Source organism: Staurois parvus, unplaced genomic scaffold, assembly GCF_062004578.1.
Source record: "Staurois parvus isolate SC_StPar_1 unplaced genomic scaffold, SC_StPar_1.0 ptg000131l, whole genome shotgun sequence".
NCBI lineage: Eukaryota > Metazoa > Chordata > Amphibia > Anura > Ranidae > Staurois > Staurois parvus.
Window position 1 is genome coordinate 4,136,910 of NW_028317927.1, and position 17,170 is coordinate 4,154,079.

At 40.2% G+C, this 17,170-nt stretch overlaps 1 protein-coding gene across 2 annotated transcripts in view; it reads right to left on the reverse strand.

Annotated features, from left to right (window-relative positions):
- The window catches only part of TRPC1 (transient receptor potential cation channel subfamily C member 1), a 98,395-nt gene that overhangs the window by 40,341 nt on the left and 40,884 nt on the right, over nucleotides 1-17,170 (reverse strand). For both annotated transcript variants that reach the window (XM_089672566.1, XM_089672567.1), the window contains one exon: nucleotides 1,843-1,982. In XM_089672566.1, the coding sequence (XP_089528692.1) occupies nucleotides 1,843-1,982 (140 nt within the window). The remainder of the gene's footprint in view (nucleotides 1-1,842; nucleotides 1,983-17,170) is intronic.

The following is a 17,170-nucleotide window of genomic DNA, read 5'->3' on the forward strand; positions in this document are numbered from 1 at the left end:
TCTGTAAATGATTCCCCAAGGTTGACATCTCTGACTATATATTGAATCGCTTGGACCCTGCAATCCTGAAGGAGATGAATGGTGGCCATACACACTTCAATAAATGATCGATATCCTTTCCAATCAATCTCTTCCAAAAGGAACAATCAGTTTATAGTTGACATCCCATTCAAACGATATGCCACATTTGTTAAGTGGATTTCAGTCAATAGTTAAAATACGACTGTAACTTGTAATCGAAAATATCGATTGCATCTCTGTTTGTATCATATAATATTATATTCTGACCAATCGAAGTATGACTGTATTAATGAACATGATTCAGTGCTGCCAATTGATGCAAAATGATCGATAATTTTCCACCATGACTGACTGATTCAGTTTGAACGAATCCAGTATAAATCAAGTCAAAATCAATCAGAAGGGAAGTTATGGCTATTTGATTGTTTGCAGATTTGATTGCACATCAATCAGTTAATAAAATCAAAGTATGTGTGGCCACTATGAAGGCCAGTCAGTACAGATTGCATGGTTTTCTGTTCTCATTCCCACTCGTAAGAATATTCAGGAACAAGAACTGGCTGTAGGGCTGATTGAAGCTAAGCATTTTTAAGGAACTCATACCACTAACCCCTGGTTCGCACCAATGTGTTTTTTAGTGCTTTTTGCAGAAACACACCACAGTTTATTTAACACGCTTTCCTTTGGGACATGTTCACATCTATGCTTTTTTTAAGCTGTTGTGTTTTTGAAAAGGGTCATGGACTTCCGTAAACGCAAAAAGCAGCGTTTTTGCTACAGTAGAGTTCAATTGAGAAGCTGCTGAAACTCATGTAGTGCGTTTTTGCTGTGTTTTTGCCATGTTTTGCTTATTTTTTTTTCTGCCAAGCAACAAAAAATTTTCCACTTTAAAAAGAAAAGCGCAAAATGCATTGAAAACGCACGTGTAATGACGCAAAGCACAATGCAAAATGCATAGGTGTAAACCAAACCTTACACTCATTCTCTTGGCCCCAGACAAGCTGATATATCATCAATAGCACAAGCTGACCAGACATTTGTCCCTCGTACAGCTGACTCACTGTGATTTTCTCCCAGGTTCAACTGAAAAGTGAAGCAGTACACACTGGAGGAAGACTTTGTCCTCTTCGCCCACACAGATTCTGTATGAAAAATCTAAGAGTGTGCTAAGAAATACTTGTGTTAAAGCTGCAGAATCTTATTTAGCTCTCATCATTCCTAAGGCAGTAATTAAAGGGAATTTATAGTTGATTTGTACTAATTTACTATGGTCAAGGCTAAACAAAATAATGTAAAAATAAATGAAAAAAAGGTAAATATGAAATATATTAATTTATATTCCTGTATCCAGCTAGCAAGTGAAGCGTTATGTGCCTTTTCACATTATTTTCAGCTTCACCTCATTTCTGGTTGTAAACAGCCTATTGTTTGGAAAGCTCAATAGCTCAAACGGAAATGGAGTAGTGGCTCGTCTTTTCACCTGCCTCTGAACTGCTCTGTGGGAGGTTAGAACGAGGGACAGTCTACCCGAAAAGAGACAACTACTGTGCTCCCTTATAATGTTATGAACAAAGACCTTATATATAATAAAGAAATCAGATATAAAAGAAACGTTTACAGTGTACACAATTAAAGAAAAAGGCAGATTAACCCAAAATCATTATAGTTTCCTTAAAAAAGTGAAGCTGTCATCTTCTGTCATGATGCATGTAACATCAGGTTGTATGATCCTTAGAAGAATTAGCCCTTTTCAATATAATACTTGCTGGATTGCTAGTCAGAGCCCGTATTAAAAAAAAAACATTCATGAATACAACTCACTTTACTGTGAGCCACAATTTTCAGAGTAAAGGTTGCCAGGTACAAGGAATTCATCACAAAGCTGAGCTGGTTCCGAGATTCTTCCAGGAAATCTTCCAGACCATCATACCAGAGACGTTTCACATCTGACCAAACCATACCTGGAGAAAGACACATGAGCTATCAGACATGAAATACAGTGTGATTCCTCTATTCTGAAACTAAAGCTCATATATTAAACAAAAAGAGCCTCCTGCGCTGCCTCTAACACCCCCACAGGAAAAAAACCCCAAGACCCAGGACTGGCTGCTAGTACCTAACTATATAACCAGATACTGAAAATACCACCACTAGTGCTAACGGTTTCCGGATTACTGCTAAAAGCCCCAACAGGATTTAGACCACTCCGCTGAGCGCTTGCTTCATGTGTTTTGGCCCTTAGGGGTCACAGCGTGGAGGTGAGTGGGCATGCTAGCCAGTGGTGGATATACTTGTTAAGTTGATCACCATATCTGTCATCTATAAAAGTTGTGCACAGAATCATATCATTGGAACTTTGACAGAGATATTTTGGACTCTTCACTTTTGTTAGTTTTTTGTGGCAGATTTTGTCCCTTCTTTATATGCCAGTATATGTCATTTTTGCAGTTTTTTCTTTTGTTGTAATTCACTCACTCTATTGCTCATCATTGATGGTTTTTTTCCTGTGTTTTTTGATGCATTTGTGATCACGTTTTTGCTGTTACATTTTCACGTTTATGGTTTTATGTCATTTCACATTTATTTATTCACTTGTGTGCTATATTCTTTTTTCTTTGTTTGCATCATATACATATGAATAGTGCAGCACTTTCACGGATTTAGGTTTTCATTATTGCCCAGTTGGGAGTTTCCACTTTTTCTTTCCATCCCACTTCGGCGTTTTACTATATACAGTATCAAGGGCAGACTGACAACTCATGGGGCCCCCGGGCAATAGGGGATCATGGGGCCCCTGTGTCCTTGCCCAAACTCAAAAAAGCCTATGAAAAAGGTACCAGGAGCATATCATGGGACCCCTACTGACCCCGGGCCCTCAGGCACTGCCTGAGTTTCCAAATGGTCAGTCCGACCCTGTACAGTATGATGTGTTGACACAGTCCTTGGTTTGATTGGATTGATATTATTTGGTTGTTTCCATTATATAGGATTAGCACAGAACATTATTTTTTTCAAAGTTCATATATTGTACCGGATAAAGCATTACTTTCCTCCTGATCCAAGCAAGCTTCCTAACAGTGAATATCAGGGATACAGTCATGGCCGAAATTGTTGGCACCCTTGATATTTTTCCTGAAAATCAAGTATTTCACACAAAAAAGGTATTGCATTAACACATGTTTTGCTATACACATGTTTATTCCCTTTGTATGTATTGGAACAAATATAAAACAGAGGCAGAAAAGCAAATATGACATAATGTCACACAAAACCCCAAAAATGGGCTGGACAAAAGTATTGGCACCCTTAACTTAATATTTGGTTGCACACCCTTTGGAAAACATAACTGAAATCAGTCGCTTCCTATAACCATCAATAAGCTTCTGACACCTCTCACCCGGAATTTTGGACCACTCTTCCTTTGCAAACAGCTCCAGGTCTCTCTTATTGGAAGGACACCTTTTCCCAACAGCAATTTTAAGATCTCTCCACAGGTGTTCAATGGGATTTAGATCTGGGCTCATTGCTGGCCACTTCAGAACTCTCCAGCGCTTCTTTGCCATCCATTTCTGAGTGCTTTTTGACGTATGTTTGGGGTCATTGTCCTGCTGGAAGACCCAGGATCTTGGACGCAAACCCAGCTTTCTGACACTGGGCCCTACAGTGCGACCCAAAATCCTTTGGTAATCCTCAGATTTCATGATGCCTTGCACACAGTCAAGGCACCCAGTGCCAGAGGCAGCAAAACAACCCCAAAACATCATTGAACCTCCACCATATTTTACCGTAGGTACTGTGTTTTGTTCTTTGTAGGCCTCATTCCGTTTTCGGTAAACAGTAGAATGATGTGCTTTACCGAAAAGCTCTATCTTGGTCTCATCTGTCCACAAGACGTTTTCCCAGAAGGCTTTTGGCTTACTCAAGTACATTTTGGCAAACTGTAGTCTTGCTTTTTTATGTCTCTGTGTCAGCAGTGGGGTCCTCCTGGGTCTCCTGCCATAGCGTTTCATTTCATTTAAATGTCGACGGATAGTTCGCGCTGACACTGATGCTCCCTGAGCCTGCAGGACAGCTTGAATGTCTTTGGAACATGTTTGGGGCTGCTTATCCACCATCCGGACTATTCTGCGTTGCAATCTTTCATCAATTTTCCTCATCCGTCCACGACCAGGGAGATTAGCTACAGTGCCATGGGTTGCAAACTTCTTGATAATGTTGCGCACTGTGGACAAAGGCAAATCTAGTTCTCTGGAGATGGACTTGTAACCTTGAGATTGTTGATATTTTGCCACAATTTTGGTTCTCAGGTCCTCAGACAGTTCTCGTCTCCTCTTTCTGTTGTCCATGCTTAGTGTGGCACAGACAGACACACAATGCAAAGGTTAAGTGAACGTCTCTCCTTTTTATCTGCTTTCAGGTGTGATTTCTATATTGCCCACACCTGTTACTTGCCCCAGGTGAGTTTACAGGAGCATCACATGCTTGTAACATTCTTATTTATCCGCAGTTGTGAAAGGGTGCCAATACTTTTGTCCAGCCCATTTTTGGAGGTTTGTGTGACATTATGTCGAATTTGCTTTCTTTCCTCCCTTTTTTTGTTTTGTCCCAATACACACAAAGGGAATAAACATGTGTATAGCAAAACATGTGTTAATGCAATACGTTTCGTGAGAAATACATGATTTCCTGGAGAAATATCAAGGGTGCCAACAATTTCGGCCATGACTGTACTTTGTAGATTAGTGTTCAGTAGAAATTCCACTAATAAAATTACATGGGCAATAAAACATTAACAAGTGTATGAATTCCCTTTTTTCTTTTTCCATTTCTTTTTCCTTTTGTGTTTGTCTCCCTAACCTTCCTGCTAAACCATGAACATCCATAGTTGAATTTGTCTCATCAACTCTATCTCTTCATCCTGTCCAAATAGAGAAAGCTTTGCATATATTGAACGAAATACAAGGTGTTCTATAAATGGCAGTAGTCTTGAGCCAGTGACAACCTGTGGCCAGTGTGCAGAAGGGAAACCCAGAACCCAAGTGATTTTCAAATTTCCCAGGTGCCTATCAGGTTTGAGATTGCATACTTATGTAGAGCTACCACCGCAGGGGCCTTTGGTAATAGCTGTTTTTTCCCCAAAAGTACAGAGGCTAGCCACCACCTCAAGCATCAGTCCATACACTCCAGTTTCAATAACTCAGTCCAGGGAATGTCTTTCTTGATATTTGATTGCTTGAAGAACTTTAAACAGGAGAGGGGTTAGGGCATGTGATGCTCCAAAAGCAATTTAGCAAATGTCTATGAGAGGACAATATTCTCTATATGTTTTTTTGTGAACATTGAACAGTCTATGGCACAGGGGTCAAACTGGCGGCCCTCCAGCTGTTGCCAAACTGCAAGTCCCATGAGGCACTGCAAGATTGACAGTTACAAGCATGACTCCCAAAGGCAGAGGTATTATGGGACTTGTAGTTTTGCAACAACTAAAGGGCCACCAGTTTGACACCCCTGGTCTAAGGCCTCACAGCTGTGATCCATGAGGCAAGTTCCCTTGTCATTTGGTTAGCTTGAGTCACTGCACAACTGTTGGTACCCAGTTCATTCTCCAGAACACTGCACAGTAACAGAGGGCACTTTCTTCTAGACACACACCAGGATATTGCCGGGTACAAGGGAACTGCCAGTACTATGAGACCCTATGAGAGCTGCCTAAGCTACCTCTGGCACCTACTGTATATTTCAAAAGCACACAGTCACCAGGGATCAATTCAGGGTCTTTACTCGCACATCTCCAGGACAACTGCCTCCTTTCAGCTTTCTCTGGACACAGACAAGTGGGGGAAACAATCATTCCACAGACCAGATCCCTCTTTGGTGAAGACCAGCTTCTTTTGGTACATCCAGCTTCTCAAGAGATCCATCCAAGCCATCAGCTCTGACACCTCTGAGGCCTCAAGAACAGCTACACAGTCCATAGGCTACCTAAGGGCAGCAGCCCCTCAGGCTTTAGAACCCTTCTGGGGAGAAGGAATAATCTCTCCAGGTCTTCAGGCTATTTATCATCTCCCCAGTCACCTGCTGGACACTCCTCTCCAGGAATTGGCCAAGCCGTGATAAATATTGAGGCTGATCATTTGACTCTTCCTCCTTATTTTCTGGAAGCTTCTTCTAGAGGCAGGAGGAAGCAATCAAATTCCCATTCTGTGAAACCCTGAACAGACCAGAATAAGTTCAGTTTAAACAATAATTATTTAAATCTTAGACAAATGCATAAATAAAATAAACAGCATTTATTTAGCATTAGCTGGCTTCTCCAGATTTAAATCCAGATGGGTCCATTCTCTACTAGGAGAGGGTATGAGAGGGAGTATATTTCTTCTTTGATTCATTAAGCTGTGTGGCTAATTTGATCTTCTGGTAATCAGCCTTATTCAGAAGACATAGGGATGTGTTTATTAAACATTTGCATAGCATTACACCCAGTTAAAATGCTTGTGCAAATGTGCTGCACAAGTTGGATCCAACAACCAATATTTTTAGGCTTTTTCCTATGCTGGATGAATGTTTTTCATTGATTTAAAATACCGTTTTTGGCCATTAGATACATATTCTATAATACGTAGCACCATCTAGTGACCAAATATGATATTTTCAGTTTTAAATCAATGAAAAACATTCATACAGTACAGGAACTAGCCTAATAACATTTTCTCTTTTTTTCCCCCATTCACACACAAAAAAAATGTACATGTACTTTTCTTGGGCAAAACACTATGCATTTCTTTTATCAATACACCCCATAATATAGCAGTAGGTCCAATTGGTGAAAACTTTGAGCAGTGGTCTTAAGTTTGCTGCTTTCTGGATACAAGAAGTAAATATTATATATATATATATATATATATATATATATATATATTTCATATTTACCAGACTAAAAAGAGAAACAAATATTTTTATTTCATTATTTATAAAGAAAATATATGCAAAACACTGAATCCACAAAAATGTAACATTTTCTGCCTAGTAAAGTTGGTTCATTTATTTTCCATTCTGTAAAATGATGCACTTCCTCTAGGGATATTCTTTATAAATATACTATTGGGAATTTGTATTTTAATAACAGTGGAGTTAGTGTGGGTGTTGTGGTTAGTTCCAATGGGTGGCCAGGCCACCAAGGGCTAAAACCAGTAATGAATATGCAATGATTTGAAAATATGAAGTGTACACGTGTACTAAGAATCTGTTTACTGAGATCTAAACTGTTATATACCATTTATTTCCATTTGAATAAAGCTAAATAAAATGACTATAAATTTACCATTTTATGAATATTTATTTCCAATTTGGTGATCTACAGGGTGTCCCAAAAGTCTGGGCACATAGGAAATATGTGTGTGTATATATATATATATATATGTGTGTGTGTGTGTTTGTGTATTATATACACTATATTGCCCAAAGTATTGGGATGCCTGCCTATACACTCACATGAACTTTAATGGCAGCCCAGTCCATAGGGTTCAATATTGAGTTGGCCCACCCTTTGCAGCTATAACAGCTTCAACTCTTCTGGGAAGGTTGTCCACAAGGTTTAGGAGTGTGTCTATGGGAATGTTTGACCATTCTTCCTGAAGTGCATTTGTGAGGACAGGCACTGATATCAGACTATAAGGCCTGGCTCGCAGTCTCCACTCTAATTCATCCTAAAGGTATCCTATCGGGTTGAGGTCAGGACTCTGTGCAGGCCAGTCAAGTTCCTCCACCCAAACTCGCTCATTCATGTCTTTATGGACCTTGCTTTGTGCACTGGTGCACAGTCATGTTGGAACAGGAAGGGGCCATCCCCAAACTGTTCCCACAAAGTTTGGAACAAGAAATTGTCAAAAATGTCTTGGCATGCTGATACCTTAAGAGTTCCCTTTACTGGAACTAAGGGGCCAGGCCCAACCCCTGAAGAGCAACCCCACACCATAATCCCCCTCCACCAAACTTTACACTTGGCACAATGCAGTCAGGCAGGTACCGTTCTCCATGCAATCGTCAAACCCAGACATTTCCATTGGATTGCCAGAGAAGCGTGATTCATCACTCCAGAAAACACATCTCCACTGCTCTAGAGTCCAGTTGTAGCGTACTTCACACCACTGCAGCCAATGTTTTGCATTGCACTTGGTGATACAAGGCTTGAATGCAGCTGCTCGGCCATGGAACCCCATTTCATGAAGCTGTCTATGCACTGTTGTTGTGCTAATCTGAAGGCCACACGTAGTTTGGAGGTCTTTAGCTATTGATTCTGCAGACAGTTGGCGACTTCTGTCATTTTAAGTGGCCTACCACTTCATGACTGAGTTGCTGTTCTTCCCATTTGCTTCCACTTTGTTATAATACCAATAACAGTTGACCGTGAAATATTTAGTAGCAAGGAAATTTCACAGATGGACTTATTGCACAGGTGGCAGCCTATCACGGTACCATGCTCAAATTCACTGAGCTCCTGAGAGCGACCCCTTCTTTCATAAATGTTTGTAGAAGCAGTCTGCATGCCTAGGTGTTTGATTTTATACACCTGTGGCCATAGAGGTGATTGGAACACCTGAATCCAATGATTTGGAGGGGTGTCCCAATACTTTTGGCAATATAGTGTATCACTATATAAGCTCACCAGACCTTCACCCCCTTGAATACTTTTTTTGGCATATGCTAACAGAGAAGGTGTACTCAATGAAAATCACAGATATTAATCACCTGAAGGAACGCATCATGAACAAATGTGCTTAAAATTGACAGAAATGTGGAGTTACTGCATTGGGTTCACGTGAATCTCACAAAGCGCATGAAACTTTGCATCACAAATGGTGGAAATCGATGTTAGTGATTAATATTCCAATGAAATAAAATGCTGGTGAAAACTGTATTGAAATTTATTGAAAATATGCATTGTTGCCTATGTGTCCAGACTTTAGGGACACCCTGTAGCATCATCTTTTACTTCTGAGTTTTTTTATTCAAAACATTGATAGTTTTAGGACTAGGGATACCTTTTCCCCTTAGTACCATTTTTTTAAATAAATCTTGGTAACATAAAGATTGCAGGAACTATGTGTCATACTGGTTTTCACCTAAATATGTAAGGCAGCTGTGATCATAATTATCCTCCATAACAAGAACCATGAAAGAGAGAGAAAAGCACTGTAAGTAAAACAAACAACAATACTTTGATGAAGCTCACACAACCACTAGTACACTCAGCAGTAGCAGAAATAAATGCCATATTTTTGTCTGGATGCCACCTTCTTGAAAAGAAGCTTTCCATCTTGCATCTGCTCTAAGAAAAATCTGCCATTAAGTGTCTTATATGCTGCATGCACCATCTGTGCACATGGCAAAATCACAGAATCCACAAACTTCTCTCCTGCCATGTGCCTGTGTGCCGATGTGTCTTTTGTAAAGTTAAAACTCCAAATTAAAGGTAAAGAAAAACTAAAGGATATCCTTATTCTCCCTAAAAACCCATACACATCCACTACCTGATGGCTCTGTGATCTATTTCTCATGAAATTGTGTCATCCTTGTTTGCCACCTTGTAACTGCTTTCCCACTCACTTCATTTTAGAATGAGCAGTGCATATTAGTTGTGGACACGTAAACTGTTGTATGCACACTACACATCCCATAGTCCATAGTCTGTAGCCCATCTTGGGAGTAAACAGGAGAGGGTGGCTATGTTCCCACATACAATGGGACCATGGAGACTGAACATAATCATCCTTTCTCTGTAAATCAGTTTACAGCAGAAAATACAAATGAAAACGAATGTGGAGATTGGGAGTAGGCACTTTAAAGTGTTACTAAACTCAGGACCCTGGTCTCCCACAATACACAGAACATGGAAATGCAATTATTTTAGTATTAACTATTTTTGATTAATACAAACTGCTAAATACCTTGTCTCATCAGCAGTTAGATCAGTCTTGTGGCTTCTATCAGTGTCTAGCAGAGCACTGGTTAAAACTTGTAGGAGGATTTTTCATTCTTCCCTGATTGTCCTATGAGGCTGCAGGACCCCTGACCATCTCTCTGGACAGTGCTGATTGGCACTGTGCTAATCACATTCACTCTCCCAAGAAAAAAAAATATCTCTAGCAATACTCAGCAAACTGAGCATGTGTGGCTTGCCCCCAGGGCTCTGTTCTATCAGCAGATAGATTGGGGACAGTAGAAGATCAGAGAAGACTGGATCAAACATCCTTTTTACAAAATGTGGTGGATTAACCCCTTAGGTTCCACAGTGAGTATAAAAGCATGCTTTACTGCATATACAAACTGATTGTATTGTTGTGGGTTTAGTAACACTTTAATTCTCTTCTCTGCATTTTTTTAATCCTGTTGGGACAATATTTCTTTAAAATAGACCATAAGCTCATTCACATTATGGTTTATACACACAGAGATTTTACAGGCGTTTTATATTCCTGTTGTTATTTCCTGGCACCATTCTGCACCCAGGGAGTCACACGTGCTGCATACAACTTGCCATACCATTGAATTGCTGTACACGGACATACTCTTGTAAACGCTGATACTTCTTTGCATCGGCATTTAACTGAACATGTGAGTCTGACATATATTGGAAAATTAACCCTTAACAAACAGATTTATTTGGATCTGTACAAAGGTTAGAATATCCAAGCACCTGCACTCCCAAGAATGTTAAGAAAACAAAAAGAAACATGGAGTTAAAATGAAATTTTACATTATGGGAAAATAATAGACTATACTATGCCTGTACCTTTTGTAGATACACAGCCTGGTTCAGGCACCAAAGGGTTCTTCAGTACATGACACTCTCTCTTATCCCCGTATCGTATGGATGCAGGGTCTCTAGAGCCTTGAATTCAGAAAATATATATTTGTTTTGTGGTTTAGTTACCACCCTCTCTTATCCCCGTATGGTATGGATGCAGGGTCTCTAGAGCCTTGAATTCAGAAGATATATATTTGTTTTGTGGTTTAGTTACCACCCTCTCTTATCCCCATATCGTATGGATGCAGGGTCTCTAGAGCCTTGAATTCAAAAGATATATATTTGTTTTGTGGTTTAGTTACCACCCTCTCTTATCCCCGTATCGTATGGATGCAGGGTCTCTAGAGCCTTGAATTCAGAAGATATATATTTGTTTTGTGGTTTAGTTACCACCCTCTTTTATCCCCGTATCGTATGGATGCAGAGTCTCTAGAGCCTAGAATTCAGAAGATATAAATTTGTTTTGTGGTTTAGTTACCACCCTCTCTTATCCCCGTATCGTATGGATGCAGGGTCCCTAGAGCCTTGAATTCAGAAGATATATATTTGTTTTGTGGTATAGTTACCACCCTATCTTATCCCCGTATCGTATGGATGCAGGGTCTCTCAAAGCCTTGAATTCAGAAGATGTATATTTGTTTTGTGGTATAGTTACCACCCTCTCTTTTCCCCGTATGGTTTGGATGCAGGGTCTCTCAAAGCCTGGAATTCAGAAGATATATATTTGTTTTGAGGTTTAGTTACCACCCTCTCTTATCCCCTCATTGTATGGATGCAGAGTCTCTAGAGCCAAGAATTCAGAAGATATATATTTGTTTTGTGGTATAGCTACCACCCTCTCTTATCCCCATATTGTATGGATGCAGGGTCTCTACAGCCTAGAATTCAGAAGATATATATTTGTTTTGTGGTTTAGTTACCACCCTGTCTTATCCCCGTATCGTATGGATGCAGGGTCTCTACAGCCTAGAATTCAGAAGATATATATTTGTTTTGTGGTTTAGTTACCACCCTCTCTTATCCCCGTATCGTATGGATGCAGGGTCTCTACAGCCTAGAATTCAGATGATATATATTTGTTTTGTGGTATAGTTACCACCCTCTCTTATCCCCGTATCGTATGGATGCAGGGTCTCTAGAGCCTTGAATTCAGAAGATATATATTTGTTTTGTGGTTTAGTTACCACCCTCTCTTATCCCCGTATCGTATGGATGCAGGGTCTCTACAGCCTAGAATTCAGATGATATATATTTGTTTTGTGGTATAGTTACCACCCTCTCTTATCCCCGTATCGTATGGATGCAGGGTCTCTAGAGCCTTGAATTCAGAAGATATATATTTGTTTTGTGGTATAGTTAACTATCAAATAGCAATTATACAAGAGTATGCAAGGCTAGGATATAAAATAGAGAGGTTGTGAAAAGCCCATAAAGGGAATATGTCCTCTGAAGAGCCCTATAGACATGTGTTATGCAATTTTAGGATTCATAACCTCAGAATATGGCAATCTACAAAACACTGAGCAGAAAGATCCTTTTATATAAGTTTGTGAGCTGTGTAACTCGCTTTAGTATTCAGATCCTTCTAAACACATTGGTGTTCTTTCAGGCTTGGCCACCGTTCAGCAAACAGCTGAGATTACTCTGCTGAGTTGGAATACTGAGGAAATGTAATGCGGCTTTTGGCAGAGTAAAGCACTGGCTATGTAGGTGGCTGACCAAATCAAATCATGTATTGGCACTATATGGTCAAGCAAGCACTGCAGTTAACAAAATGCTAGTCATGCAGCAGTGTCCTCGAGCTGGTGTACCAGAGTCTGAAAGGCCACTTTAAGGCTAGGATTTTGAATATGAACATTCACAACTGATGTTAAGATGTCATAGACATAGGCTTCAAAATGAGGCACTTAGTCTATATTCCGACACCCGCTAAATTTCCTGATATAGAGGAACAGGGCAGAAAAAGCGCAGCACTCATTTTTTTAAAGTATTTTAGTGGTTTTTAGCACTAAAAGGGTTACCTGGGTGTAGCCCAGGACCATGCTAGAGTAACCTATTAAAATAATGTCAGTTGTTTACACTGATAAGCCATAGCATTATGACACTGACTGGTAAAGTGAATTACATTGATTTTCTCATTACAATGGCATCTGAAAGTGGGTGGGACAATTTAGGCAGCAAGTTAACATGTTGTCCCTGAAGTTGATGTGTTCAAAGCAGAAAAAATAGGCAAGTGTAAGGATTTGAGCAACTTTGACAAGAACCAAGTTGTAACGGTTAGACGACTGGGTCAAAGCAACTCCAAAACTGCAGCTGTTGTGGAATGTTCCCAGTTTGCAATGGTCAGGACCTACCAAAAATAGTCCAAGGAAGGAGAATCAGTGAAAGGGTCATGGGTGGCCAAGGCTCACTGATGTCTGTGGGTTGAAAAGACTAGCCCATGTAGTCTGAATCCAATATATGAACTACTGTAGCTGAAATTGCTGAAAAAGTGAATTCTGGTTCTAATAGAAACGTGTCAGAGCATACAGTGCATTGCAGTTTGTATGGGGTAACATAGCCATAGACCAGACAAGTGCCCATGCTGACCCGTGTCCACAGCCAAAATCACCTACAATGAGCACATGAGCATCAGAACTGGACCACGCCGTAATGGAAGAAGATGGCCTGGTATGATGAATTCAAGAATGGTTTGAGGAACAAAACAATGAGTTCATGGATTTTACTTAGCCTCCAAACACTCCAGATCTCAATCCAATTGAACATCTGTGGGATGTGCTGAAAAAAAACAGTCCAAGGTAGAGGTCCCACCTCACAACTTGCAGGACTTAAAGGATCTGCTACTGACAGCTTTGTGCCAGATACCACAGCATACCTTCAGAGATCTAGAAGAGTCCATGCCTTGATGGATTATGGCTGGTGGCCAAATGTTATGGCTAATCCGTGTATACTTCCAGTTATTCTTTCTCAGGATAGCTCTGAAGTAAAAGACAGGGGGACTGGCACATAAAATACAAACCCCATTTGTTAGATGCTACACTTAAACTTATATGCCCTAAGGGATCAGAGAGAATTTTTTTAAAGGTAAAAAATCTGGTTATGTCATACTTACCTTTTTTTACTACATAAAAAAGTAATTGACCCCTGGTGATGTTCTTCATATTTGGTGGACCTGCCCTATGCTGGGCCAGTTCTTGTCCAGGGTCTTCTCGCAGTTGCGTTCACTACTTGGAACGCCACTTACTAAAGACCCTTGGCTGGCCCTCCTACATTTTAAACCCCTGAACATTACTAAATGCCAATTTCAGTTGGTCCACTTTGTTCTGCTAGCTTCTAAACTGACAATCGCTAAGGCGTGGAGGAAGCAATTCACCCATTTTTCAGAAGTCGAATCCTGCCTTGATGGTATTTTTCTTAATGAGCAATTGACTAGTAATCTTACTAACACTAATGCAAAATTTCCTAAAATCTGGAGCCTATGGCTCACATACCAACATCCAACTATTTACTTAGCTAGCCTGAGAGCCACATAAGTGGCCCCCTAGGTGCTCTGGACACTCCCTTCATCACACCCCTCCTCCCACTCCTCTCCTGCTTCTCCCCTGCTCTTTTCCTCCTTTTTTCTCTTCTTATTTCTCATCTTGTTTCTCTTTCTAGAAGAACCTAAGCTGCCATAACTGAAGAGATGTCATGTCTGTCAACCAGGTCAATCAATTGTATCAGCCTTATGGCTGCTATCTCTTTCACTGTTTTGCTATATTGACCAATCATGGACCCTGCCACCTTGCTGTTTGTACCATTTTTGTTATGATCATTTTTTTTGTTGATATATTGGTTGCTCAGCTATTGGGCATCGATCTGTGAAATGTATTTGTATCTCTCTTTAAAACAAAACAAAATAAAACATATTGAAAAGAAAAAAGTTATTGACCTGTAGAGAAGGGGAACATATCAAATGTCCCAATACAATAGTGAAAAAACAATGAAGGAAAGCTAAGAATGACAGTCCTGGATTATTCATCTTCAACAACAAGTCAGTAATTGCATCTCCCATTTCTATAACTTCGCAAGTTCCATCAAGTGTGGATTCATACATGTGCAGTGCAAATTGAAGCTCCATTTTCAAAGCTAATTGACAAAGAAGTTGTTCAGCATTTAAGGTACATTTTAGATCAGGATCAAGTCAGGTTTACATAAGGATCAGGTCAGGTTTTTATCCTGTTAACAACTGAATGTGCGATTCAGAAGCTTTCCCAGAGAAGTCGATGAACCTGAATTCATATCTGAGCCAGACTGCACTGTTCAGAAAACTGTCAGGACTCTTTTTCAATCCGCACTGAATCCACACTCCGGCTGCACCAGACCTATGTGAACGAGCACAATAGAAAGCAATGTTCTTTGACATGTCCTGAAAATTGGATGTGGTTCAAAACACAACCAATTTGCAAATGTGTAAACTGGCTCTAGCTCTCAAAAGGGCTTTTTTAGTTGTAATCTGAACTTGCAGCCCATGAAGCAACCTTGACAGTGCATTGTACTTAGTCCAGGAGCACGGTTGTTGGATATTACTTAACTATCTTTAATTTCTTTGTTGCATAAATGCTGTTTGGTGAAGAAAAGTGGATTAGTAATTTAGAAAAGTGGAAGACATCAGTGTGTGTGTAAGTTCTGTCAGCAGAAACATATTCAGGCTCCAGATGCTATTTTTGTAGGGCAAATCAAAATAATTGTGGGCAAGTGCAGATTGCTGATATTTCAGATAATTTTAACCAGTTTCCACCAGAGATACGCATAAATGTGGTCTCTCGGCGGGTGGGCTTTAACACCGAGTGGTGGCATATATGGCTCCCTATGTAAACATGTTTTTGTGCTGGGAGTGCACTCCCTGCACACTCCCAGCACAGTTAGCGGCAAGTACCAGAAAGCTCCCACTGCATACTTGTAATTGGAAGCTTTCTGACCATGTGACCAATCACAACTGTCACATGATCAGAATGCCCGGTCCCCTCATCCTGAGATTTAGAACCTCTTAAATGGCCGGGAGGTGGCAGCGAGAAGGGGTTAAAGCCTAAGTAAAAAAAATCAGCACAACTGCTGTTACTTACTATCAGTGTTATGTGTCCCTTGTGCTGCTGTCTCCTGGTGTAGTAAAAATCTTTCTCATCTGATCCCCCTTACCCCCACCACCATAATTTTCAAGTGAGGTAGGGGTTAATAGAGTTGAAGGAGCTGTGCCAGGCACTCATCAAGAATGCCCAATATACCTGCCCTTTCCACCCAGCTTATCCATTCATAGAAGCTGTACTATAGTTTCTATAAATGAAAAGCTATACCTGTCACTACTCAGTTCTATTAACACCCCCCCACACACACACGCACACATACACACACACTGGTGTGTTACTACACTTTGCTTACAGAGGATTTATTTATCAAAACATCCAGCTAATTGATTACTACGGAAAACAAACAATTAAACTTTATCACCAAATTAAATGATATGAACTAAGTTTCAGTCAATAGATACTTTTTTTTAACAAAGCCCTAATTTGGAGCATTTAGACAAACATGAAAGCTCAGCATATACCCATCACTTTGAAGTATCCTGAGGAAAGTACACCATGCTCCATAATAACTCATTTCTTTGACAATTCAGAAAGAGACAGCTAACTATACTGATGTCACTGGACAGCCTTCGCCTTCCTTTTTTAATCTCTCTTCTGTAGCCATATTAGAGAGCCATACAGAGATTCTTTTACCCTTTGTTCACATCTGTGCAGGTGGTGCCACTGTGGATCCGCAGAAAAATCTGTGCAGCAGCACCACCCATACAGAGGAATGCGGATCCGCAGGCGGGAGCCATTGATTCTAATAGCACGCCGCCCACACTGGAAATCGCAACCGTACTGGGAACCGAGGTTCCCGTGCGGGCTGCATTTTTCAAAGAAGTGCAGGGATTTCTTCCCTGCATGTCCCGGGGCATGGGAATCCATTCAAATGAATGAGCTCTCATGCTCGCGCAAAACGCAGCAGACAGGAACGCGGAGATGTGAACCTAGCCTTACAGACAAAACACATTGTACATTGTCCCCCAGTCAGCAATGTTCTCTGATATACAATATATACAGTATATATTTATTTATCATTATATTACTTTTGGATACTATTACTCAAAAATCTCTTTCTGGGATCAAAGCTATAAACCAGTCCAGAGCATATAATGTACTTTTCCAATTTATATTTTTCAAAAACCTCAAACATCAGGAACAGTAATTTTATAGATCATAAGATCATAGCGATCATAAACTCAAAGCATCAAGTCTTAAAGTGTAACTAAATACA